This window comes from Neopsephotus bourkii, unplaced genomic scaffold (assembly GCF_033783945.1).
Source record: "Neopsephotus bourkii isolate Nb327-2 ecotype Australia unplaced genomic scaffold, CSIRO-AGI_Nbou_v1 NB_1814, whole genome shotgun sequence".
NCBI classification, from domain to species: Eukaryota; Metazoa; Chordata; class Aves; order Psittaciformes; family Psittacidae; genus Neopsephotus; species Neopsephotus bourkii.
In genome coordinates, this window is record NW_026902287.1 from 1047863 (window position 1) to 1074450 (window position 26588).

The following is a 26588-nucleotide window of genomic DNA, read 5'->3' on the forward strand; positions in this document are numbered from 1 at the left end:
CTGTTTTAAGTTTTAACCTGTTACCTCTTATCCTACCACTACAGTCCCTAATGAAGGGTCCATCCCCAGCATCCTTATAGGCCCCTTTCAGGTACTGGAAGGCTGCTATGAGGTCTCCACGCAGCCTTCTCTTCTCCAGGCTAAACAGCCCCAACTTTCTCAGCCGATCTTCATATGGGATGTGCCCCAGTCCCCTGATCATCCTGGTGACCCTCCTCTTCACTTGCTTCAACAGCTCCATGTCTTTTTTCTGTTGAGGACACCAGAACTGCACACAATACTCCAAGTGAGGTCTCACGAGAGCAGAATAAAGGGGCAGGATCACCTCCTTCGACCTGCTGGTCACTCTCCTTTTGATGCAGCCCAGGATACGGTTGGCTTTCTGGGCTGCAAGCGCACACTGAAGCCGGCTCATGTTCAGTTTCTCATTGCCCAGCACCCCCAAGTCCTTCTCCTCAGGGCTGCTCTGAATTTCTTCTCCACCCAACCTGTAGCTGTGCCTGGGATTGCTGCAACCCAGGTGTAGGACCTTGCACTTGGCTTGGTTGAACTTAAAGTATGCAGATTCAAAGATGCCAAATAATGTGATGAAAAAACTAACACCGTGTCTTTTTCTTTCTGTGTCAGCGCACGTCTGTTACCAGAAAAGCTTACTGTTTACACGACACTGGTTGGGTTGCTGAATGCCAGGAACTACAATTTTGGTGGAGAGTTTGTAGAAGCCATGATTCGTCAGCTTAAAGAATGTCTGAAAGTCAATATGTATAACCAAGCTGTGCATTTAGTAAGTGTTTTTTTGTTTCTTTGATTGTTTTGCATTTTTCCTTTTTCTCTTACTACTTTCATCACTTCTTCCATCTTTTTGTTCTGGAAGAGCTGTGCCTGTCAGTGTGTATTACAGCCCCTTTTGGCATCACCTGCACTGCGATGTAGATACACCAAGAGGAAATGTGTGTTACGTGAGCAGTATTTATTTCCTCGGGGGAGAGAAATCATATTACATTTGCAAAATTGACTTCCAATGGTGTATTTTCCCAATGATGAATTAAATCTGCAGTAAACTGGCTGTCCTACAGTCATGTAAAAGACAGACGAAAGTCGTGCACTTCTGTTGTGTTCAGAGGTGTATGATCTTCTGGCTCCCTTGGGGGAAAAATACAAAATAATAATAAAAAAAGAACAACCTGGTTCTTAAAAGCTATTTTTGATGGCTCTTATCAGGCCTGTGTTTTCAGCCTGCTAAGGAGGGATGGAGATCAAGCAGGCAGTTTTAAGTGCTGCCTGTCTTTGAAATCATTTTTGCAGCTCTCACTGCTTACAGATTTTGTTTGTAAAAATGTGTTAAGGCTTCAGAGGTGTCTGATTTTGAAGCCCAGTGCCAACATCCTCAGCTTCTTTTGAAGCCCACTGGTGAAAGTTAAGATTGTAACATTTCAGCGTATTTTGTCAAGAGAATGCTGTTCAGCTGTGGGATGCTTTACTATTAAAATCCTCAGTAGAACTGTTGAGTGTGCTGTCCCTTGTCTTTAGTTTCACCTTTGGTCACGCTTATATACACATGACTTGTGAGAGCAACAGCTAAGGGAGTGGCAGTGGAAATCCTTGCTCAGCTTTGTCTGACTTTTCAGAGGCTCTTCACAGCAATGAACATCTGGAGTTTTTTGCTTTTCTCTACTACAGTTGCTCTTTGAGCACTGAGCTGTCTGCTTAGCCCAAATTACTTTCCCAAGACTTCTTCCCAATGATCTGCCTTCAGATCAAAAAATACCTTTGTTGGTTTTTTGGAATACTTTTGATGAAGGTACCCTTAAAAAGAAAAGAGCCTTTAAGAAACAATATGCAATATTTTAATTGCTAAGATTTCAGCCTATGTTGTCTGTTAAGGCTGTGGTGATACTGGGAAAGCTTGGGTCCTACTAGCACCTTGTTTAAGTCTGAAGGCAGAATATAAATCAAAACAGAGGGGAGAAAAAAAGGGCACCTGCTTTTCCCCAGGTGTTTTCTACTTAAATTCCCATTTCTGTCAGTCTGCATTTCTTACTAGAGTGCAGTCAAATCAAAGATATATTCCTGTCATGGAGATTTCCTTCTTTCCAGGAGAATAAGGCCATTTGATTCCCAGCATGCCATCAGTCTGTCACATTTCTGAAACCTGAAAAAGCCAGCAGTTTTTAGATAAGCTCTCTGTATAAATAAGTATTTATGGATAAATAATTACAGAAATTAATCATTGTAATTGCATACAGATTTGGCACCGCTGTTTCCTGGTGTACATCTGGACTCATGAAGCAATGGATCAGTCCATCTTCAGCCTGAGGAAGTTTTTTCCATCCACTTCTGTACTTTTGTGTAGATAGAAGCACAAGGTTTTTTCTGTAGTATCAGTTCACATGTCTTTGAATCCATACTGGTGTTTCCCACCCTTCCTTAATTAGAAATATTATCCTTGCAGTGTTAATGCAAGGAAACAGACTACAGGCATTATAACTAATAAGTTAGGCAACACTTGTGACACTTGTTTCCCAGGGTTGGAAAGCGGATCTGTACCAGTGTGCAGTATTTTTCCCTTTGGAGTACTGAATGAATATCATGCTCATATTGATGATTAGTTTTTGTTATTAAAGTAATGCTTACTTGTTCCTGTGCGGTCAGTTTAAAAAGTATCTATTTAAACATTTTTTTCTTGACCTTTTTAGGTTCGTTTTCTATCTGATCTTGTGAACTGTCATGTAATAGCTGCACCTTCAATGGTGGCTATGTTTGAGAACTTCGTGAGCGTGACACAGGAGGAAGATGTACCCCAAGTAAGGCAAAGATCTGTAGACTTTTCTAGTGCTGTTTTCACTGTTGTTCTGTACCGTTACTCCTGTATTTATGCTTAGAACAGGGAAGCTTTAGATAGAGCCAACTAAATGGACTGTCATCTGTGGTTTCCTTAATGTGAGTAAAAGTAGCCTGTGGCAGTTAGAAAAAAAACATGCATACACCAAGAAAATGCCATCTTTTTATACTGAGGTAGCTGAAGTGGATATATTTTACTTTACTTTGGCAAGTGCATAGTGCCTGGTTTGTTCTGCTGTATCAATAATCTGCAGAAGGACTGTGAAAGTGATTCTGTTATTTGAGCCTGCTTGTCACTGTCCACGTTAAAAATTATACATTTCAAGGAAGAATATTTTTTTTTCATGGCTTGTCAATCTAGTCTTTAACTTTCGGTATTTACATCCCCCAAAATCATAATTTTGCTAATGTTATAATTTAAATTAAAATAGAGTCTATGTTCAAAAACTTTAGGAACTTTCTTGTCTACTTAGATTTCAGTATATTTCTTCCCTCTAGGTACGATGTGACTGGTATGTATTTGCATTTCTATCATCTTTGCCATGGGTTGGAAAGGAATTATATGAGAAAAAGGATGCTGAAATGGATCGTCTCTTGTCTCAGACTGAAAGCTATTTGAAGTAAGTTGTAATCCGTTAAAAATACTCTTGGTGGTATCCAATTAGGGATCAATAAGTTTGATTATTGCTCACTTAAAAGTATTCTAAAGTCTTAGGACTGAACCATCCTGTGGGGGTAAAACCCCTGAAAATAGAATAGGTGGAGAGAGTTTTTAAAAGTTTTATTGACTTGTCTAGTTCTAGGGTATGTTGAAGATCTTGTTCTGCTCATGCTGGAGCAGGTGCAGTTGTAAGTGTGCTGTGAATACAGACAGGTTGTTGCATCAGTGCTCTGCAGTGTGACTGCTTTCTATCTGTGTGCTTCAGTTTAACATGGCTGTCAAGATACAATAATAGATATATCTTAAGTAATCACAAACCTGGTTTTTCTATACTGTAGTCTTCATCAGCTGAAGAGGTCAAATAGTAGTATGCTTGTAGTAAAGAAAAAAAAATGCTGTCCTAAATTAGTCTTTTAAAAGTCAGGTTTTCTTTCCTGTGTAAACAGGCGCCGGCTGAAGACTCATGTACCCATGCTACAAGTTTGGACTGCTGATAAGCCACATCCACAAGAGGAGGTGAATGGACTTTACATTCTTCATGGAAATTTGGAAGTTTTTGTTAAGATGGTCTTTTATCATGAAATTAAAAAGAAGTCCTACACGAGAAATTCTCTTTTAACTTTTGGGTCTAAATATAAGGTTGTATGTATTTTGTAGTTTGTTGAAAGACCCTTGAGGAAATCTTACGACAGGAATGGTTGTAGACTGTACTGTTTGTTTTGGAACTGCAGATACAGGGCTTCGTGTTAAAAGGACCTTTGTGAGAAGCAAAATGTAATTCCTTACTTATCCCTCAGTGTTCTCCCTCTTCAAGAAAGCAAGCTTTGTAGTGGCTTTGGTTTATCAGCTCTGGGAAGTGCTAAACAAACACATAGAAACTGTGTGCAGTAGTCTGTACCACTGTTCACAACTGAGCCAGAAAAACTGGAGGGGAGAGGTGGCATCTGGCTGGTTTTGGGGGGAATTTGCCTTTTTAGATAGTCCAGATACAGGGTTTTTTTTCTTTCCCCTAAGTTTGAGGATGAACTTAGTTGCAAAGTGAGATCTAAATTGATCTGGGAGTTTTGGAACATGGCCCTTTTATGTGTTGTTCACTGTTCACATTAAATCACAGTCTTAACAATTGTCTTGTTAATCATAATTTGGGGAGATAGGCTGTCTGATTTTGACTGATTTGTCAACATGGGTGTTCTGCCTGCCCAATATCTGAATTTCCTTATTTGGTTTAGTAGAGGAGAAACTAGCAGAGTGCATCTGAGACCATGTGTTACCCAGAGTACTGCAAGCATGACTGTTCACTTCAGGTGCCAGTTGTGACTAGTTTTGTTCCCATCTTGTAGAGCGATAATTTCAGTAAATGCAAAGCAGTTCTTGTGTCAGTTATAACTTGAAACTTGTGTTCAGTAAGGTCACGGGCCTCCAGAGTTCTTGGACTGCTTTTAGGGAGAGAGTAATTAAACAGGGCAAGACCATTGCCAGTTTTCACAGGTGTCTGTGCCATCTCTGGGAGAATGCCGGGACTCAGAATTTTGTTGAAAACCATGGCAAATATGTTTCATATTTGATACCATTATATGTGGCTTGAATATGCTGATAGTTTTGTTTGTTCTTGGAAAAGCATGGCAGCCCTATGGAATAACTTTCCAACGTAAATGTTGGTATTGTGTCTGTTTTAATACCACCAATGAGCAGTGACTGAAGTGATGTTCACTGCTGCAGTTTCCCTGGCAGATTCAAAGGATGGCCATCATGCTAGGACTCCTGGGTGCTTGGTGTTTAAAAACCTGCCAGTGGTTGCTTGAAGCTAGAAGCAGCTCTAGTGTTTAGAGTTCTTTAAATTATTCTTGGTTTACTGAATCAGTAGCTTAAGACTTGAATTTTTTTCTGAATAGAATACTGAATTTAAGAAACACCTTTCTGATAGTTCACAGGACTCCCAGCTGGGTTACACAGTTTGTCACATCTGATGTTTCTCACCTTTCTCCTTCAGTATTTAGACTGCCTTTGGTCTCAGATCCAGAAGTTGAAAAAAGACCGCTGGCAAGAGCGACACATTCTGAGGCCCTACTTGGCTTTTGACAGTATTCTTTGTGAAGCATTGCAGCACAATCTGCCTCCGTTTACCCCTCCGCCTCACACCGAAGATTCAGTGTATCCCATGCCAAGGGTTATTTTTAGAATGTTTGACTACACAGATGACCCTGAGGTATATGTTTGCTGTGGGGTTGGTGAGTGGATCTCACAGTCAGGTTCCTAGGCCGATACTGGTGGAAATGTGTTGTCCTGTCTCCCAGGATAGCAAGTTGTTTGAAGACATGCAGCCGTTCTGCTTTGATACTTCTGCGGAAGTGAACTAAGAGACCAAGTTATTGTGCAAAGTAAATCTGTGAGGAGCAGAATTTAGGGGTTGGGGTGTTTTGATGCTTTCATTTAGAATGACGGTGTTGATTGAATTCTCTAATGTCTGTAGTAGAACTGTTGAGTGAGACTTTCCTTCCATGCAAGTTGCTGCCTTTTCTAGGCTAGGTATTTATTGTAATGTTTAAAGATTGCTGCTTACTCATCTGTTAAAATCCGTTGATGCATATTGTGGAACAAAGGAGTGCTTAATTGGGGTGGGTGAAAGATCTGTCTGTCTTGGCAGTCTGTCTGCAGCATCAGTCAGCGACAGATACATAGACAGAAGTGTATAGGAACAGGAAAAGAATATATGCTGCTTTCCCGAGTGCTTTTAAAACTCCCTTTAAGTCTGTTGCCTTTTACCTTCATTTATTTGCATTTATTCTATTTTTGGTTTTGCAATGAACAAAACCATGACTGTTTGTTCTTTCCACTCTGTTCTGGCCATTCCTGGCTTTATTTCGTCATCATACTCAACTGTGATTTTGTTTTTTCTCCAGGCTGCATTGTGGTAGCCTTCCTGATGGCTCCACAGAGCAAAGGAAAGAGTGGATTATCCATGAACTTACGTTCTCTAATTTTGACACACTGCTTTTTGTAATGAGTCCTAGTAGTCATTTTGTTTTAAACAACAATCTGAGGTTTGTGTAGAACTGTGTCACAGCAGCTTTTCAGTCCTCAGCTGAGACCTCACTGTATTTATGTGGAAGTTGGGCTATTTTTAATACCTTTAGATGTATGTAGGATAGCTTGCTACCTGTAGTACCACTGTATTTGCAGTGATCTTCCTTGAGTTTTAATTCTTTCTTACCAGGGCCCTGTCATGCCTGGCAGCCACTCTGTTGAACGATTTGTGATAGAAGAGAACCTTCACTGCATCATCAAATCCCACTGGAAAGAGAGAAAGACTTGGTAAGAACAGCTTAGCACGATGGGGCCTTGGCACTTTTCATATGCTACCATGGATTTGGTGCCATCAGGGATATGCGGAATCCTGCACTGGTTAGACAGGGGCTCAAGAGTAAATGTTTTCTGGAACATTTGATAAATCTTGATTTACTGCATTTAAGTATATTAAAAATGTTATCTGGAATATCCAGTAATATCCAGATAATGGAAAGTTTGTATGATGACAGTGACTGCTTGAGAAGGGGTTCCTTGACAGTACAGGTTGTGCTGAAAAAAATACACAGACATACCTTATTCATGGGAGCACTGTGGAGAGTGTGGCTGTATTATGCTTCATGGAATTGTGAATCAGCTCATCTGTTGGGGCACAGCAAGCCTTGAGGTGGTGCCTTGCAGCTGACCGCACCGGTGTTTATGAACACACTTCTGCTTCCTACTGTTCCTCTTGCATTCATCAGTTTGGGGTTACCCAGCAGACATAATTGAGCGCTCTCTAGGGAATCATTGCAGGACCAGCAGATTTCATCAGTTTAAATTCAGCTGTTTCAGGGAGCGGTCAGGGCGCTTCATTTCTGCCTCAGCAATATCTGGTTTGGGTAATCAGTAACCGAGATGGTTTGCCACAGGTAATTGACAGGGTCATGCTTCCAAATAAAAACCACCAAATTTCTTGTAGTATGACAAAAAATGGGCAGAAACAATGATTTTGGTCGTGGCATATGATAGGTTTTCTGTTATAGCTGGCTGATTTGGCAGAAATGAGAAATTGAGGATTGTTGAAGTTACTGGGATAGCCTTTGTTAGTTCTCAGAGAAGAGTAGAAGTCTAGAAGAAGATACAAGATTTGCCAGAGGTAGCAGTAAAATCAAGGAAGTAACATTTGTTTGCTTTGTAATAATGATAGGTGATAATGAGCTGATTAAAAAGGTGAATCACTTGAAGCCTGTGAGTTTCTTTTATAATCTATTAGCTTGATTGTGCTTTCAAGTCATTCAGAGCATCAGTTTTTTGGGGTTTGTTTTATTTTTTCTTTTAATATATCCATGTCATAATTGCAGATCACCATGACAATGCAAAACTATTTTGCATAGCAGAACAGTGTTCAAGTGATGTAACTGCATAGAGATAAAATACATCATTACAAATCATACTTCAGGCGATGCTCATTGTGCTGCTTGCAGTGTTCTTGTGTTGCTTCTAAATGTTCTGTGGATTGATGAATAGGCTTCAGAAAGATTTGAATTCGTGCTGCTTTTGTCTCACCTTTTGCCCAGAATTATGCACTTTCTGTAACTTTGTTGCTCCATCTTTACATCACATTGCTGCATTACGTTCTGAACTAACTTAGTATCTATGGTTTTGCAGTGCTGCACAGCTGTTGAGCTATCCAGGCAATAACAAGATCCCCTTGAACTACCACATCGTAGAGGTATGGATTTTATACATAACCTCTTCTGTAGCTCAGTTATTTCACAAGTAATGTGTCCCAGTTAGTTCCTTGATAAGTCCCTTAAATTGCAGTTTGACTTGGGAGTCAACAGGACCTTTGTTAAATTCAACAAATGGCTTTTAAATGAGTGGGGTATATGCAGTTGAAAGTTTGAAGCTTTTTGTTTGGTCAAGTACAAGGTTGTGGCATTTCTCATACTTTTAAAGCTTTACATGTGATGGTTCTAATGTATGGTGCAGTCTAAGAGATGGCTACATTTAGTTCACTTTTAGTTAAAAAAAAACCAAAAGAAACAAAAATACAGTTAAAATACAAGAGAAAATGGACACAAATCAAAATACATGAAACTTCATTTAAACCTAGTGTCGTGGTTTAAGCCCAGCCGGTAATTCAGAACCACACAGCTGCTTCCTGGGGGAATGGCAAGGGGAATCAAAAGAATGTAATTCCCACGGGTTGAGATAAGAACAGTCCAGTGACTAAGGTATAACACAAACCACTACTGCTACCACCAATGATAATAATAAGGAAAATAACAAGGGGAAGGGAAAAAAAACAATAACCAGCAGTGATGCACAATGCAATTACTCACCAGCTGACAACCCAAGCATGACCCACGCAGTGATCTGGGCCTTCTGGGTAACTCCCCCCAGTTTATATACTGGGCATGACATGCTGTGGTGTGGAATACCCCTTTGGCTAATTTGGGTCAGGTGTCCTGTCTCTGCTTCTTCCCAGCTTGCCATGCTCCTCCTCACTGGCAGAGCATGAGAGACTGAAAAGTCCTTGATTGGGGTAAGCATTATTTAGCAACAACTAAAGCCTATCAGCATTGTTCTCAAACTAAAGTCAAAGCACAGCACTGCACTAGCTACTAGGAAGGAGGAGAGTAACTGTTACAGCTGAACCCAGGACACACAGGAAAAATCTTTTTTTACTGAGATGATAAAACACTGGAAGAATTTTGCTGGAGAAGTTGTGGAGACTCTGTCCTTGGAGAAGTTCAAAACTTAAGAGGACACAGCCCTGAACAACCTGCTCTTGGTGATGCTGCTTTATGTACGAGCTGCTGAGTAAATGATCTCCAGCCAGACTCAGCAGTTCTGCATGGGTTTTTGGATTTTCTAAATGACATTGTTCTGCTGGCCCTGGAAAGAACTTGCTGTGAAATAATGGTGTTTCCTCTGGGGCATCTTCCATATTAGAGAGTTTTAAATACCTGTAATGTGTATCAGAATTGCAGCATAGGTTTTCTTTTGCTGCCTTCTTTGAAGGGGCTTGTTTCCAGCCTGCAGAGATGTACAAAATTTCATTAATTTCCGTCAAAAGTTGAAAGGGATGAGATTTCAGTAATAATGGCAACTTGTCATGTGAAGGCTTTTTGAAGAAGTAACTAAGTAGGTATTTCAGAGCTAATTATAACAAGAAATAACCTTATGTGGAAGATTTGTCTTGATAAAAGTGAAATTGAGAATTCCTCTTGGCACCAAAATGTCAAATATTCTGAATGCTGTAAAGTTTTGTTACTTTGGATCAACTTCTTCTTTTTGTGCTTTCAGAGAAGAGGAATCTTAAAATTAACAAAAAAATTCTGCTTTAAGATCGAAGTATATTCATTGGTCTTATTTTCAGTAATCTTAAGGTGCTGTATATGCCTATGTGTCTGTGTGCTTTATGCTCAGCTCTACACTAATGCCAACAAACAGTTGCTGCAATTCCTGATGATATAAATTAGCTGGGGCCCCTGGAAATTCTTTAGGAACTTGAAGGATGTGAAATAGCAAAGGTTTGTGTAGGTGAAATCACTGTAAAGAAGGGCAAGATGATCTCTGCCTATGGCAAGGGAGTTGGAACTAGATGGTCTTAAAGTCCTTTCCAACTCAAACCATTCTGTGATTCTGTGTTTGTACAAGTTCTTTGACTATTAATGCAATGATTTCCCTTTTCTTGCAATGTTGAGGTATTTCAGAATATTAATTTCATTACTTGTCTATGACTGTTTGCTTTTAATGAAGCTCCAGAGGTTTTTTAGGCTTAGCATGTTTTTTTCAGGCTTCTGTTCTTTACTTTTCTTAACAGTCAAGTTGATGATACGTTGCTTTCAACCAGAGTTTATCAGTTTAATCTGAAATCTCATGAACTTTTCAGTAAGTCTATAGAACTGTGGAAACAATATGGTCTAACAAATAAATGATAGTGTTAACATAAGGTTCAGAACATACCACTTAGGTAGAAGTAAATGTAGCCTGAAAGTGGTTGTCAGTCCCTTCCCAAAGGTGCCTACTTTTGATGTCCCTGAGGCTCCACGTTATAGTTTGTCAGGCTGAGCACAGAATACTCCATGTGACCTGGAATCTGTGTGAAACACTGAAATGCGGTGCCTTCCTCTCAGTTGCTTCTTGTTGATGGAACGTGGGTATTTCTGATAGCTGTGAACAAAGAATGTCTGGGCAGCACCATTGGCTTGTTGTGCTCCTACAGCTTTTGGTACAACTTGCATTTATCAGAGCTCAGACATTCAGCTCACCAGTGTTCTAGTCTTTCTTTGGCCTTGTTAGTTATTTTCACAAACTGTGATGTGCCAGTTTGAAACACTTAGTTTGAACATTAGATAATGAACATGTGATGAATATCATAAATATACTTTTATGATATACATAAATACATTTTTATGTATCTCAAACAGATAATGACTGCTCAACCAGTTGTTATTTCCTATCTTGAGAAAAGGAGCAGGTTTCTACCTAGTATTCTACTTAAGAGGGCCTCCCCTATTTGTCTTAACAATATGTCCAGGTCATATTGTCATGGAAAGGTTCTCCAGCTTCTTACAGTCTCTTCATGCTTGTAAGTCCTTCCTTAAAATAACAAGTTCCAGTCAATATGTTTTCATATGCTGTTTGTCGAGTCTATAAATGCCAAGTAATACTGTCATGGAAAGGTTCTCCAGCTTCTTATAGTCTCTTCATGCATGTAAGTCTTTCCTTAGAATAACAACTTGCAGTCAATGTGTTTTCATGTGCTGTTTGTGGAGTCTATAAATGGATGTCGATCTCTTACAGTAAGATCTTCTAAAGCTTACTTATTTAAACCTCGGTTCTTCTGTGTTTGTTTAGAAGTTTAAGGAGAAAATTGACCAACTATAATGAAATCCTTTGTTGTATTTTAAATCTAGTTAAGAATGGCATGCAAAATAAAATGAACTCAGAGATGGATGTTGTACAATGATACTGAAGGCTATTTCTGTAGCCCTCAAAGATTGGCAAACTTGAAAATAAAACCACGAATGCTGACTGCAGGATTGTTTTCAGTTTTCTTAGAAGGATCCTCTACCAAGGGGTACCAAGCATACATTTTTGTTGTGTGAAATGATGGTTGTAGCTTACAGTTGAGAGTTGTGGCTTTATTTATGTAAGGTTTTATGTAGGAGAAAAGAGAATATGATGGAAAAGGTAGAGATGTAATTTTAACGTAAACAGTCTTTCATACTACATGCTTAGCTTCATCTGATATGCTTGTATTTATTACATACTGTGACGATTTCTGCTTTTCTCAGATAGTGGTAGCACTGCAGTAGGTCATACTGTAACTATGCCCATTTCTACAGTTACATGGTTTATTTGTTAAGACATATGTATAACGTTAGTGTTGTGTTAGTATGAAATGCTAAGGGCCATTAGAGTGGATGGTGTTAGTACAGTGAACAGTTACCACTATGTTAACAAGTTTCTCTCCCTTCTTCCTGGAACTTAAATTTGACAGAAAATTCTGGGAGTATGTAATTGTTTAAGATCGATGGCCAAAGTTGATGATCATGCAGGCTGCATTGAGCCATGCTATGATTCCATGCCTTTCTCTCCTACAGGTAATATTTGCAGAGTTGTTTCAACTTCCATCTCCACCACACATTGAAGTCATGTACACAACGCTACTGATTGAACTCTGCAAGCTTCAGCCTGGCTCTTTGCCACAGGTTGTATCCTTTCTGTGCTGCTGGAGAGCATTTATAAAATGCAGTCTTTATTTTGTTTGTTCTGTAGATGATGGGATAGCAACAAATACTGGCAGTGTTAGTATTTTATAGCAGCAGCATGAAACTCTGCCTGTAACACCCATGTGAAAGAACAGCACGTCCCACTTAGCATAGGAGTAGACTTGCCAAGTGAGCAAGACTCTTCAGCTTTCTGGATGGTGTTATGGTACTTCTGAGATTTCTAAGAAGTGCTGTCTTGGTGAGGGGATAAAATACAATACTCCTGTTCTTCCCTGCAGCCAAGATAGGTCTGGGCAGTGTATGGCATGGTCACAGACATATGAAAAGCTGAGAAAGAAAGGAAGTGACCAGCTTGATCTTTTGTCCTAAAACCTGTGTGAGTATTCCTGTTCTTTTAGTAAGAAGTATAGCAGGTAATTTAGAGGAACTTGCCAAGTTCCCCCTCAGTGTTCTCGCTAGGGAGTATTCAAAAGGTCAATAATCATCTGTCAGCTTAGGGTGCCCAAATGCTGAGGAAGGAGGTATGACTCCCATCTATTTCTGGCTATTACATTGTCCCTACTTTGCTACCATTTTAGATCATGTTAGATCATTGTCTTGGATCAAGTGACAGGCTGAGAATGGAGGGCAGTTAACAGATGACTGTCCACTGGTAATTTCATGACCAAATTTTATTCTACCTCATAATACTACTCACAAAATCTCAGTGATTAAAGTCTCTTTGTAGAATTGGGCAGACATCCATGCAGAAAGTTTTTTACATTAACAGGGACACCATAAGAAAGATAAAGGCCTTGTTGGGTAAAGTCACTGTAGACATACTCTCTCAAGCCTTTAGTGATGATCACAGATTGTCTGTGGATAAGCATCAACAGCAGCCCGTGAAGGTGAGATCACGGAAGTACTCCGTAAGGACGTTGGTGTCTTTTCATGTGTGGTGCAAATTCTGGCTTTCGGTGGAAAAAGCCAACAGTCTCGTTGCAATAATGGAATAAAAGCAGACTGGGATTAGAGGATGGAACTCACAATATGCTGCTTCCCTCTTTCCCCACCACTGGATTTACTGTGATTTATCTGATTTTGGAGCTGACGCAGGAAGCTTTCAGTAAAGTAAAAAAAAAAAAAAAAAAGTGTTCTATTAAAAAAATGAACATCTGTCTCATCTAGTTCTTTTCTGTCAACCTTAATAAGAAACTTCCCAGCTTGCACAAGCCACTGAAATGCTGTACATGCGTTTGGATACAATGAACACGACATGTGTGGACAGGTAAGCGTGTTCTGGAGACAGTGGAATCAATATCCAATGTTCAGGATATTGAAAGGCTTGGAAAAGAGCAGTCAGAAATTCAGGTTAGACTGGTCCTATTCAGAATGGTTTCTGGGCTCTGGCTTTGAGAAATCTGAAGAGAAGTGTGGAGGACTGACTGCTTGCCTCTCCTTCCCAGCAGCACGGCCCCAAGAGGTCACAAGTCTAGCTGCCTGTACAGGACAGTTCTGATTAGTGACACCTTCTCTGTGTTCAAGGTTGTTCATAGTTCCATAGTACTTCTATCTGGTACTATGCCTGCTCCTTAGTGATCTGGGAGGAGACTTGGAGTGCAGTTAATGGTGCATGCGCCACCAGAAGAGGAGAATAGTGATAATTTTTCCCTTTAAGTGAGGTCTGCATTGTGTAGGAGGGCTGTTAATTACTCATTGAAAAAGTGAAAGTAGCATATTCACAGTAAGTTTACCCTTTAATTGTTAGTTTAATAGGTCATATTTTTGTATGAAATGGGACATGACAGGCTATTTACCCGTAAAAGCTTATTTCTGACTCTCTGAACCCAATCTTGATTCTGTGAACATAAATGCTTGTTTAATGCTGTAATAGCTTTAGAGTTTATGTTTGCCTTTGAAAAGTAGAATGTATTTGTAAGATAATCTCAAAAGGCTTTCTTGCTCTTCTTATGTCTAATGGAGCTTTTTTCTTTTAATGAAGATTTATTAACTGGTTTTCTCACCACTTGAGCAACTTCCAGTTCCGTTGGAGCTGGGAAGATTGGTAAGTTTCTATTCTTTTAGTTCAAACCTGATACTGTGAAAACCTTGAAATGTTAAGCTTATTCAGGAAATGCCACAGCATAGTGGCCCTGTTGCTTTCCTACAGCTCTTCAGCAGATACCTCTCTTAATCTGTTCACCACTGCTCGGTGGTAGATTATCTTGGTAATGTCACTGTATTGTCCCTGGTGAATTTTGTGGTAAGTCATGTAAAAGTTCCCTAAATAGGGGAGGCAGGAACGTTATTTCTCTAATCTGTCCCACACCCTTAGTTAGTTGCCAGCACTTCTAAAATGACTCCCTAGTTTACATTCAGTAGTTTGCCCTGACTCTTGTTTCCTATGTTCATACTGCAGTCTTGCTCCTTGTCCTGCCCTAAACCTTCATTATAATCTTTATCCTTGACACTTTGTGATCTCTTTCCCTCCTGCTAAATCCTAGCATCTGAAATTCTGTCAGAGCTGGCCCTGCCATCCATTCTTACCATGCCAGATCATGAATTTGCATCTCTGGCAGGAGCTCCCTGGACTCCATCAGTGTCTAACCAGAGGTTCTCCTGAGCTTTCCATTCCAGGCACCATGTAGAAAGAAACGTCACCTTGGAGTTAAGTCCTCCCTGCTTAACTTCCACAGCCTACTACCGTTCATGCTTTCTGTAGCTGATCTGCCCGTGTCCTGCTGGACGGGGAGCGTTCACTCTTTTCATGATAACATTTTTGTGGCTTTACTTCAGTTTCTTGCCTTGTCCTCTGTGGAGTTTGGAGTTAAGTGCTTGCTGGCTGTCCTAGTATGTATCCGTGTTGACTGACCAGGCAGCAGTCTTTAAAGAGATGAATTTTCTTTGCCTGGATGTTCCTTGGCAGTGCTTCTGTGGGTCTCGCTCGCTCACAAGCTGCCATTTTCCGCAGGTCTCACAAGTATCACAGTATGTTAGAGATTGGAAGGGACCTCAGAAGATCATCTAGTCCAATCCCCCTGCTGGAGCAGGAACACCTAGATAAGGTTACACAGGAACGTGACTGTATTTGAGACTTTTATTCATCTGAAATGCGTTTGTAATCATCCATAAGTTCAAAAACTCTTGTGAAGGAGGAACAGGGTATGAAATCACATGAGGTTTCTTTCCTAAGAAGAGGGAAAGCCAGGTCACCATAGGTGCAGATTATTTCTAATCTGGTCAGGGAAGGGAATCCACTTGAAAATACTTCCGCAGAGATGAGATTCCAAGAATGCTAACGGCCAGTAAGAAAATAGTGATAAACTTACCTCATTGTCTTAAAATTGCCTACACTTTATAATGTCAAGCACTGCAGTTGGCCTTACACCGTGATTGGTTTGTACCTATTAGAAAATTATTAGCCAAAAAGAGACTAACGTAGAATTGTTTTGCTAAAAGCGATCACATTCTGTCTTTCGATAGGTCAGATTGTCTTACTCAGGACCTTGAGAAGCCCAAACCCAAATTTGTGAGAGAAGTTTTGGAAAAATGCATGCGGTAAGTAAGATGTTTTGATAGGCAGTTGGATTCAAGGTGGTTTGATTTTTATTGTTTGTTTATTTCTGCATGGTGGTGGGACAAAGAGTAATGGGTTCAAACTTAAACAGGGGAAGTTCAGGTTAGATATAAGGAATAAGTTCTTTACTGTGAGGGTGGTGAGGCACTGGAAAAGGTTTCCCAAAGAAGTGGTAAATGCTCCATCCCTGGCAGTGTTCAGGGCCAGGCCGGACAGAGCCTAGGGCAACATCGTCTGGGGTAAGGTGTCCCTGCCCATGGCAAGGAGGTTGGAACCAGATGATCTTAAGGTCCCTTCCAACCCGAACCATTCTGTGACTCGATGTATCCTGTCAGATTCCTTTTTATTTGGCTTGTTTTAGGCACATCTGTTCTTGCAGTTCAGTTTCAGTTATGAGGTGAGTGTTTCTGGCATGATTTTAGTCTGGTTTACCTGTTGTAGGACACTTAGGACAGTACTTCAGAGAGAGGGATAAACAGGTGGAGCAAACAATAGGGAGCTGCATATTCAAGGTATGCACGCCTGTAGTTACATAAAGACATGCTTCATCATAGGCGTGGAAAGAACTAGAGTTTAGGCAATGTTCTTGGAAAGCGTTCAGCATTCTCAGAAATGGAGGGAACTGATCATAGGTTATAGTAAAAACTTACAATCTTGATTTTTCTAGGTGCCTTCGATGTTCATTGACTTTAAAACAACCAACCAACCCACCCTCCAAGCAAACAGAACAAACCCCCCAGCCACAACAAGAGTAGACAGGGCTGGACTTAAATTTGTTGAGATAGAAGGATACAGGAAAGAGAGTAAAATGTTCAAAAACCCTATGTTGTTCAGCACTGTACATGAAAACATTCATCCAGTTCTCAGTGAATTCAGCATAGAAAGTGTGAAAGTCTTGTGCTGCAAAACAAATGCATTTTTTCTGTGGCAGTCTTCTGTTAAAACCTCTGGTAGCAAAATTAAGCCTTTGTGGAAGTGAAATAAGCTGAAAAGTAAAATTAGGATACCCAGTTTAGTATTTTTTCTACTTTGAATACCAATGTTTTACTATTTTTCTGCGTCGCATCTTCAACTTTTGCATAAAGCATCCTACCAGGCAGCCTCTACGTCTTTTCACAAGCTAAATTAACTGTATGAGGTTGAAACTCTAGCATCACAGGCTTAAATTAGAAAGCATCTACTCGTAAGTTTCGTTTACATGAGCTCCTGCTACCCAGCAGAAATTACCATTCTGTTACTGATCTATGAAAGTTAGATACAGGAAAAACATTGTAACACAGTCACTTTAGAATTAGCCCTGATGTTATTCCCGTTTTAATTGTACTGCTGTGGAACTTGTTATTTCCAGACTCTCCTACCACCAGCGAATAATAGACCTTGTTCCTGCAAGTTTTTCCGTCCTCAGTCCTGCTAATCCAGTGTGCATGTACAAATATGCAGATGAAAGTAATAGTAAGTATGAAGGTTTCTGAGGGATCAAGTTGAAAATAGTGTTTCAGAGCACGATAGCGCACTGTGTTGACACTAATACCAGTTGCCGTAAAGAAGGATACAGCTGAAGTAAATATGCATGATTTCTATAGGGGTAAATATGCTTCACATGAGCAATTAATATATATTAAGCGTGAATCTCTGTAATAAAATCATCTTGGTTACTTTGTGAAGAAAAGAAAATCCAGATACATGAAGTTACTGTTGCTGAGGTGGTTGTGTTGGTGTACAGCGTTGTTTGCGGGAAGTCTAAAACTGGAAAATCGATCTGTTTCCCCTGTTTGGGCACAATGCAGAAGTCAGCATATGAAGTGATAATGCGAGTTTATTTTTTGAGCTTTGTGTAACAATAGAAGATTTTACCAGTAAACTTGGTTTAATGAAGTATACAGAGGCAGCAGATGATGTTAAGCTTGAGGTAGATAAGGTAGATACCTTATTACTCCTTTTATTACTCAGTGTAAAGACAGTCCTAAGTATGAAAGTGTTATCAAAGATACAGTGAGAACAACCAAGAAAGTATTGTATTTTTAGGAAATAGGTGACATATGGAGTAGAGGTTTAGAGTGATTAGCTGAGCTTAGCTGTAAATACTCTGCTCAAGGTTATGTATTAAATGTGAATTAAATTGTGCAGACAAGGAAATGTGTTGAGTGATGTGGACAGTGATACTGAACACAGCTGATCTTAGGTGTAGGTGGGAAGTGTACTTGTTTCTCTGAGGTGCAAGCTGATGTTAAAAACAGTTGCTTGCCTTCTACACGTTTGTGACATCTTTGCTTTTGTTTAGGGTCTCTTCCTGGATACACTGTGGCGCTCTGTCTAACAATTGCCATAAAAAACAAGGCCAGTAATGATGAAATCTTCGGCATTTTAAAAGATGTGCCTAATCCAAACCAGGAGGATGATGATGGTAAGGTATATGCTGCTAGGCTTTGGCAGGTTGCAGTTTGTTTTGTGTGTAGGCTCTCTGCCATCCTTTGGGGAGCTGTGTATGTGGTGGTTAACAGAACTGTGTGCTTTTCCTTCTAATAGTTGGTTTCAATTTATCAGTAAATGGAAATAATACACCATTGTTAGGGGGTTTTGTAAAAATCTCGCATCCGGAGTCAGCTCTGTTTTTCTTAACATGAAATGTGATGATTGAGGTGTGTTTTCTTGTGATCATTTACAGAGATAGCATGAAAGAATTTAATGTTTCCTTTGCCTTCGGCAACAGAGGGCAGTTTATGCCGTTATCCCAGATTCAGTGCTTGTCCCGCATCCTAAGAGCTTCCCTCCCTTGGTGTAGACCCACAGTGGATAAGATAGCCAACCTGCTGGCTGTAGCCTTCTGTGGATATAAACTTACGATGGGACTCCACTCACGTCCTTTCTAGCTTTGGAGCCACAGACAGCATTGGTTCCTAAAACCCATGTGGTTTAGGGAGTGAGGAGTGCAGAACAGAGAATTATGAGGTGACAGGAACAGGTTGCCCAAAGAAGTGGTAAATTCTCCATCCCTGGTAGTGTTCAAGGCCAGGTTGGACAGAGCCTTGGAGGGGACCCTGCCCATGACAGGGGAGTTGAAACTGGATGATCTTGAAGTCCTTTCCAAGCCAAACCATTCTATGATTCTGTGGTCTATACAATGGGGATGGCTTCAATATTTCCGTAATATTTGCACATGTTCTGTTATGCAAGCAGAAAGCAGCAACAGTCTGGGTTTGGTTTTTTTCCCTGGGATCCACTCTCACATTTCCTGATTTGCTTTAGACGTTACCCACTAAAGCATGCTCTCCCTCCTGCCAGGCAGCTGCAACTATGGAAGGGGACTTGGCATCACTCACCCTAGTATCCATATTTGCTATTCACGCTTGCTGGACCCTTCTCCAATGTCATAAATAGCCAAACCTCTGTATTTTAATCATCCTTACCTTCCCCTCTCCTCATCCACTCTCCCTTTTATATGGTTTGCCAGGCCTTCAGCTTGATGCAGAACTCTGCAGTTTACTTTTCTGTCTTTCTCTGCTGCTGTCCATCAGTGCTGTTACACCTTGATAGGCTAGCTGTGTCTCTGATAGTTTCTTCACTGACCTGGAGTTCTTTCTGTGTGTTTTCTCCATGGCAAAATGGAAGCCTGAACATCTGCACATTTTGGAATCTCTGTACTAGCCTCCTGCTCAGGCTTGCAAAACCCTGCTGATGAAACTTTTTTCTAAAATGAATTAAAACCATAAGTTATCTCTACAGCTAACTTTGCTTTCCTTGAAGTACTTAAAGTTTTAATTTTAACTTGCAGATGAAGGATTTTCCTTCAACCCTCTGAAAATAGAAGTTTTTGTTCAGACTCTGCTCCATCTAGCTGCAAAGTCTTTCAGCCATTCTTTCAGTGCCCTGGCAAAGTAAGTGTAATACGTGCTTTGTTTTGGGGCTGTTTAATTCTGACAGCATGAGAAAAGAACTGGAATGCAGGCTCAGCAATGTTTTGGGTGCTCCACAATGCAAATTATTAGGAGAAGAATGATACTGCTTACTGAAGGAACGGTAGTATAACTCGTAAGTTATAGATGTGAATGGAATCAACAGAAATGCGTACCTTACAGATACATGATGTAAATCAAACAAATGAGACAGGTTTGGAACATTACTTCATTTTAGAATTACTCATTTGCTGATTATGGTGAGGAACAAGGGTTTCTCCTTACATTCAGATGACTGGGTAGTTCCCACCACAATACCTTGTACTGTGAATATGACTCTAGAACAGTTACATCTGTATAAAAAATGAAGAGAAAGGAAACATGAAACTTCAAAGAAGTCTGCTGTAAACTTCTGCCTACCAAAGCACAGAGAGTGCATCCCTTAAAGCGTATATTTAACTTCTGAAGAATTTGGTGCAAGAATTTTGCTACCTTTTTTTAGCAAAATGAGATAACTGGTTTTTAATCCTGTGTGGTTTGGAGTTGCTTTTAAATGCCGTTAATACATGGAAGGTAGTCACGTGCATCTTAATTATTTTTCTATCTGTGCTTAAAGATACATAAAACTATTTACAAAACTTGTATTTGGGAGCTTTATAGAGGCAATGTTGATAAAAAGCTGTAGGTAGTAACCTTAAATCAGTAGAATAAGAGGCAGGGTAATACGAATACTTAAAGCCACAGTATTTTCTCTGTTGCATGCCAACAGTGGCAGCCGTGAGATCAAAAAGAGCCTCTTGCACTTTGTATGACAGTAATCTGGGTTATGAATGCTGTGTAGCAGCCGATGTAACTGCTAAAATAGAGGCTTTTAGAAGCATTTCCTTCAGAAAGAGGCAGACTGGGTAAGTGTATAAAGTTACAGAAACACATATCAAGAGGAATGTCTAAGGCTGAAAAGGCAGCAGATTTTGCTCCAGCTGTGTATAGATAAGTACCTCCTGCTTCTAAGAGTATGGGAAATGTAGCCCAGCCTCAGGGAGCAGGTTCACCACTAAGATTTATTTAAGTTGCCTTTAGGAGTGGAACTGTCATGTCTTTGTAGCCTATTTTAGCTCATGGTCGTTACATTTTCCAAGGAATATTTGTCAAGAATTGCTGCAGGTAGCCCAGAATAATTTTTGTTTGCTATTTGAACCACTTGGGTTGTGTCTGCTTCTCTTATGGCCTGATCCCAACCGCTCCGCTGACTGCTTGCATCTATTAAAAGGTTTCATGAAGTCTTCAAAACACTTGCAGAAAGTGATGAGGGCAAACTCCATGTTCTGAGGGTTGTGTATGAGGTTTGGAAGAATCATCCACAGGTAAGAAGTTACAGTTCAAAAGTCTTTGTAAGTTCCAACTGACAGTGGTCCTATTTAATAAAACCCATTATATTTTGCTTAATAGCCTTTAAAAATAACTAGTCTGTTGTCACCTTATTTGAGGGAAAGTTCAGATTTTATTTAAATAAATAAACTGGGTTGCCTAGGGAAGCTCTGACTGCTCCATCCCTGGCAGTGTTCAAGGCCAGGTTGGACAGAGCCTTGGGTGACATGGTTTAGTGTGTGGTGTCCCTGCCCATGGCAGAGGGGTTATTACTAGATGATCCTAAGGTCCTTTCCAACCCTAACTATTCTGTGATTCTGTGAACTGTATTTACTGTTGTTTGTGATGCCTGAAATGAAGGCTGGACATAAAATACACCTGTCCCTGAGGCCACCTCGTCCTCAGAGTTCATTGTGGGAGGGCAAAGGCTGTCATTCCAACTTGGATTTGTATTGCACTGTTTGTCATACAAGAGTATAACTTCTGCTAAAACCGTGTTTCTGTTCAAGATTGGAAAACAGTGTAGATGTGTAGATCCAAATAAAATGTAGATCTCTTATCAAAAGTAGGCGACATTCTTAGAAATGTGGAAAGCTGGGGAGGGTTTAGGGATTTTATGGTGGGGTTTTTTGTCCTTTTAATTGCTGTTGAAGGCCATACAGTTATTGCACAAAGCTCATGTTGGAGTCACTGTTGTGTGTGAGCAGGGGGAGTGGAGCTGCAGTCACTGGCTGTTCCGAACAGATCTGTCTGACAGTGCCATGATTATGTTCATTCTTGAGCCAGAAGAAATAATGCCCTGAAAGGCTGGTGAAGAATGCGTCAATTGTTTAAGCTGTTCGGTTTCTTCACAGCATTTGTTTTCTGCCTCAGCTGTCATTCTTCTATAAATAGAAATCGATAAGGAACTCAAGATGAATTTGCCTGCATTAATTATTTCATGTATTCCTTACTGATGTGTTGTGTTTGAAAGTGGGCTGTACCTCACAGATGCATAGGTCAGGCTTCTGGAGGTGATGCTGCTGAGGACGGGGTAGTCCTTGCATCTGCTGCTGGACCTATGATTCATTCCCCATGGGAAAAACTGAGCACTAGAAGATAGCTATGTGACATGTCACCTCTCTTCTAAGTACACTGAAAATACTGAAGAAGCAGGATTTTTTTAAATATATTAAACTTTGCCCAATTTACTGACCTTGAAAATGTGGCAGTTACAGCCTGGCCTACTTTTTACTGCCATTTAACTGGATCAGAAGAAATTACATTACTGCAATCAGATACCCATATCCTCTTCCTTTTGTTCTTTTGTATTGCATCATGACCAAACTGAGATGGAGGTTTCAAACTCAGATAAACAGCCGTATTAGATTTTTATGAATAAATGAAGATAGCTTTAAAAAATACCAAGTGCAGAAGTTGTGAAGGCTGTTCCACTTAATCATGGAACTTCAGATTTTCGTCTCTTGCATTTATTGCAATTCAGTCTTTTGCTTCTGCTCAGGCCTTTTATTCTTGAGTCCACAACCTCCCTAGCACACAAAAAGTGGTGCCTGGACAGCAGGACAGTTGTCCAGAGTCTGCTTTCATGCCTCTCATCCTGCTGCCATGTCTGTGGGAATGTCTTCTGATGTGGTTCAGAGTATCAGTATTCACGTGGCATATAGTGCTAATGCATGATGTATGCTGCAGGTAGTGATTTAGCAATAGGAATTGGTAGTCCCTGGACCAGCAAGGTGGTGAGGGTGACTTCATAAAGAGAAGCTTTTAACACTGAGGTGAAGTGTTTTCTCAAAATCCTGGGTCTGTGTGTGTTGGAAGATGAGGATAGGTGATCAGAAAGTCTTCCTGGCAATACAGAAAGAAAAACAGAGCATAGGATGCTATCCTGAGACTTGAAAGTCAAGTGCTGAGTCTTACGTATGATTCATTCAGTTATTTTAATTTTCCTTCCTTAAAAGGAGCTTTGTTACACTTCCTTATTTGACAATGGGTGGTTGTAAGGATAAATACAGCGCAGGCTGTGGTTCTTAGATACCGTGGCGTTCAAGCCCATCAGTAACCAAGATAAGCTTTTTTTCTGAACAGCTTGCAACAGCTTTAGTCAGTAACTCCCCTCTGCAGTTGCCTGCTAGATTGCTTGCAACCCGCAGCATCACGACAGTGCCTGTACCTAGTAAGAGCTTCCATTGACTGCACAGCGCTGGCTCTGTGATGGAATGAATGGGTCCTGTAGAGAAGAGCTTGCTGTTACATTTGAAGGCTGTTGCACTTCAAGGAGAGCAGGCTAACAGTAGCTCCTTCTATACCATGATCCGACAGGTAGATATGCTCTGGTTTGAGTGCTTTGATGTCAAAGACTAGGACTGTGTCTCTTAAGACCTCACTTCCCATTGATGCTTGTATTTTGCTTCTGTACGGAAGTATGTATGTTAACAAAAAATGATCCATAACTTTCACAAGAAGTAGAAGAGGTTGTTAAAATCAGAATGCTTTATGTAAATTGATAGTCCCTAATTTGAGCAGTTTCAGGCTAGACTGTCCAGCTTCCTAAAGTATTTGAAATCACCCAGTAATATTACCTATGTAGAGTTGCATCGAACTATCTCTGGTTTTGTCAGAGGCTGGAATATTGTCCGTAGATTGTGTGTGTGATGTCTTTCTCAAAATATAGATGATTGCTGTGCTCGTGGACAAGATGATTCGGACACAAATTGTTGACTGTGCTGCAGTTGCAAACTGGATCTTCTCTTCAGAGCTTGCACATGATTTCACTAGGTAACGAGAATTTGTCTTGGATTGTTACTTGTCTCTGAATTACTATTTTAAGTGGCCAGTACATCGTTTAATCTATGAAAGCTGAGCAGTAGAAGGAAAAGATACAAATAAAGCTTTTGCTCCTTCTAAAAGATACATACTTTAGCATTTTCCTTTCTGAGCTGGGATATGAATGTTTATATGACGGTTCCAGGGTTGTTCTGCTTTGGCAGGCTTAGAGACTACTTGCAGAATCACATGCTAGCAACATTTTTGCACTATTTCTAGACAAAGTCTGTTGCTGTGTGTTACAGAGCTGCTAGCTTAGTGTGGTGTCCTGGTCTTTGGCAGAGGTGTGTAGCTCGTATCACCATTGAGAATGGTAGAATTCGATATTGCTAGTCTTGCAACCTATGAAATACAATGCTGGTTTGGAAGTGTACTGCAAAAAATGGATAAAGAAATTACAGTTAAGCTTTCTTACATTGCACACGTTCCTGTGTGTTCAGTGTTCACTTAATGTAATAGGTGTTTAAGTGTCATCTGAATTGTTTAAAGTCCCCCAGCTACTTTTTTCTCTAAGAATCTACTTTCAGTTTTCTTTCCCAGACTAGGGTTTTGAGTGTAGTGTTTTGAGCTTTATGTCTTTCCTAGGTTTTACATCTGGGAGATCTTGCATTCCACAATTCGTAAGATGAATAAGCATGTTCTGAAGATTCACAAAGAACTGGAGGACACTAAGGCAAGATTGGCCAGGCAGCACAAAAGAGTGAGTAATTTGTTTGTAATTTTTAATTATGTAAACCTGTGTTACACAAACCTGCCTGCTGTCAGACTGAATATAGTTAGGTTTGGGAAGAATTGAATATACATGTTTATCAGGAAGCATGTTGGCAGACACGGTCACCTTTAGCACTAAGACATCGAAAACTGGATGCACTTTCTGATGGTAGTAATAACCTGGTAAAATCTTCAGTGGAATTCATTTGCTCTGCTCAAGTGCTCTCTTGCAAGTGGCGCTTTGAATACAAGCGTGTTTTCCACTTGCCTTATAATCTCAATTCCAATTACCCTATTAGATAACAATAAGAACAGTTACAAATAATAGTTGAAGAGTACTCTCATGGCTTCTACGCAGAAGTGCACTGAAATAGCTATTTCCTATTGAAAAGTTGGCTGTTCCTGTGCTTCTCAGGGATGCTGCTGTATTCTGACACTGGCAACTGTCACTTCCTTCTTCCACCTTAATTTTCTGAATGCCGTTGAGTGATCTGGGTTACTATATACCATAAATAGATGAGCAAGCAACTGCTGTGGTGCGCTGTTCTCCCAAGGAGGGCAGTAGAATGGGGTGGGAGAGTACCTTCTGTGGCAGCTGCAAAAGACAGGGCTCAAGGAAGCTTGGCTGAATGCAGTGCTTAGTTGTGACAGAAGGAAGTCAGTTTACAAACATGTCGAGATTTGCAGAGAGCAGGAGAGAATTTCCATGTTTGCATGTGGTGTGTGAGAATGATTGCCTGCATAAAACCCTCAGCTAGCTCCAGAACTTTGAAGAAACATGCACAAAAGTCAGTCTTTCTCCCAGAAGTTCCTGTTGAGAAGTCACTAATACCTCAAAGTTTGCCAGTGCCAGATCATCCCAGCCCCTTCATTCCTTCACTCCCAGCAACAGCCATCCTAGTTGCTTGCATCCTCAGTCCACATTGATCAGCAGTTAATAAATGCCTGTGATTATTGTAGACCTACATTCAGCCATTGATCTTACAGTGAGGCAAAATGCTTCCCTGGCATGTCTAAACAAATACACCAGTGTTTTCATTTCTATACTTGTCTCTTGCTGCAGCTCTTTATTACTCAGTACTCTAAATTACTGTCGTGCCAGGAAGAAGCATTTGTATGCAACAGTGAGTAGTTCTGCAGTATGACCATTCCTTCTAGAGGAAGTAAGCCGTCAAGTTTTGATGTCCCCAGCATGAATTGGATTCCTTACTATGGAATGAGTCCAAAGCTTTCACTTAGGTCCTATTGATTCTTTAGCATTTTGAGTTTAGGAAATCCTTGTAGATGGGGAAAAAGCAAGTTTCTATAGAGAATGCAATTCTCACTTGCTCTGGTAGGTCATTTCTACTTTTCATGCTGATTCAGAGCTGTAGCTAGGTTTTGATAGCGAGTTTTATGTGCTGTGCATAGGCAAGTTAAGATGTGGCCATATACTTGTCACATGTTACACGTGACAAATATTTGAACTTTTGAGCTGCTAATTTATAGGGATTTTTGCACAGAAACAATTCTATGAGACTGAATCACTATATGTACCATAATTCATAAGATTCTGCCTTTCCTCCTATATCCCTTGTAATCTTGTGTAAGACTTTGTTGCCTGAGCTCCCAAGTCTGGTACTGCTGTGTATTTAGTATTTTTGCTGTAGTTTTGCTTTCGTTTTGAGGCAGTGAGAACATGCCATGTTCCCAGTTAGTAGTTCAGCTTCCATGCTGACCCTTTTGTAATCTGAGAGCATCTCTTTCTATCATGCATACAGGGAGTCCCCACTTGAACACAATGGGCTGCATTTTCTCGTCTTACTTCTGTGCTGACCAACCAGATTCGTCTGAGTTCTTGCACAGAGTGTTTTACGTTTTGGAGCCCTGAGATCTCAGAACTGTTCATTGAATGAATTATCTGCCCTGCTGCAGTAGACACAATTTAAAAAAATCTATGCCAGATTTCTTTTTTAAAGCTGTTCATTATCTGGTAATGATGG

At 40.3% G+C, this 26588-nt stretch overlaps 1 protein-coding gene across 3 annotated transcripts in view; it reads left to right on the forward strand.

The window, feature by feature from the left end:
- NCBP1 (nuclear cap binding protein subunit 1) overlaps positions 1 to 26588 on the forward strand; it is a 34182-nt gene that overhangs the window by 3857 nt on the left and 3737 nt on the right. Inside the window, exons 4-20 of one of the 3 annotated variants that reach the window (XM_061342734.1) lie at positions 628 to 784; positions 2697 to 2804; positions 3340 to 3461; positions 3949 to 4018; positions 5493 to 5708; positions 6717 to 6814; positions 8177 to 8240; positions 12127 to 12237; positions 13458 to 13522; positions 14237 to 14299; positions 15718 to 15792; positions 17160 to 17263; positions 18093 to 18215; positions 19584 to 19686; positions 20975 to 21068; positions 23744 to 23847; positions 24481 to 24595. In XM_061342734.1, coding sequence (XP_061198718.1) covers positions 628 to 784; positions 2697 to 2804; positions 3340 to 3461; positions 3949 to 4018; positions 5493 to 5708; positions 6717 to 6814; positions 8177 to 8240; positions 12127 to 12237; positions 13458 to 13522; positions 14237 to 14299; positions 15718 to 15792; positions 17160 to 17263; positions 18093 to 18215; positions 19584 to 19686; positions 20975 to 21068; positions 23744 to 23847; positions 24481 to 24595 — 1792 coding nt within the window. Of the gene's footprint in view, positions 1 to 627; positions 785 to 2696; positions 2805 to 3321; positions 3462 to 3948; positions 4019 to 5492; positions 5709 to 6277; positions 6815 to 8176; positions 8241 to 12126; positions 12238 to 13457; positions 13523 to 14236; positions 14300 to 15717; positions 15793 to 17159; positions 17264 to 18092; positions 18216 to 19583; positions 19687 to 20974; positions 21069 to 23743; positions 23848 to 24480; positions 24596 to 26588 lie in introns of those variants that run through there. The other 2 variants (XM_061342735.1, XM_061342736.1) reach the window with 2 other exon arrangements.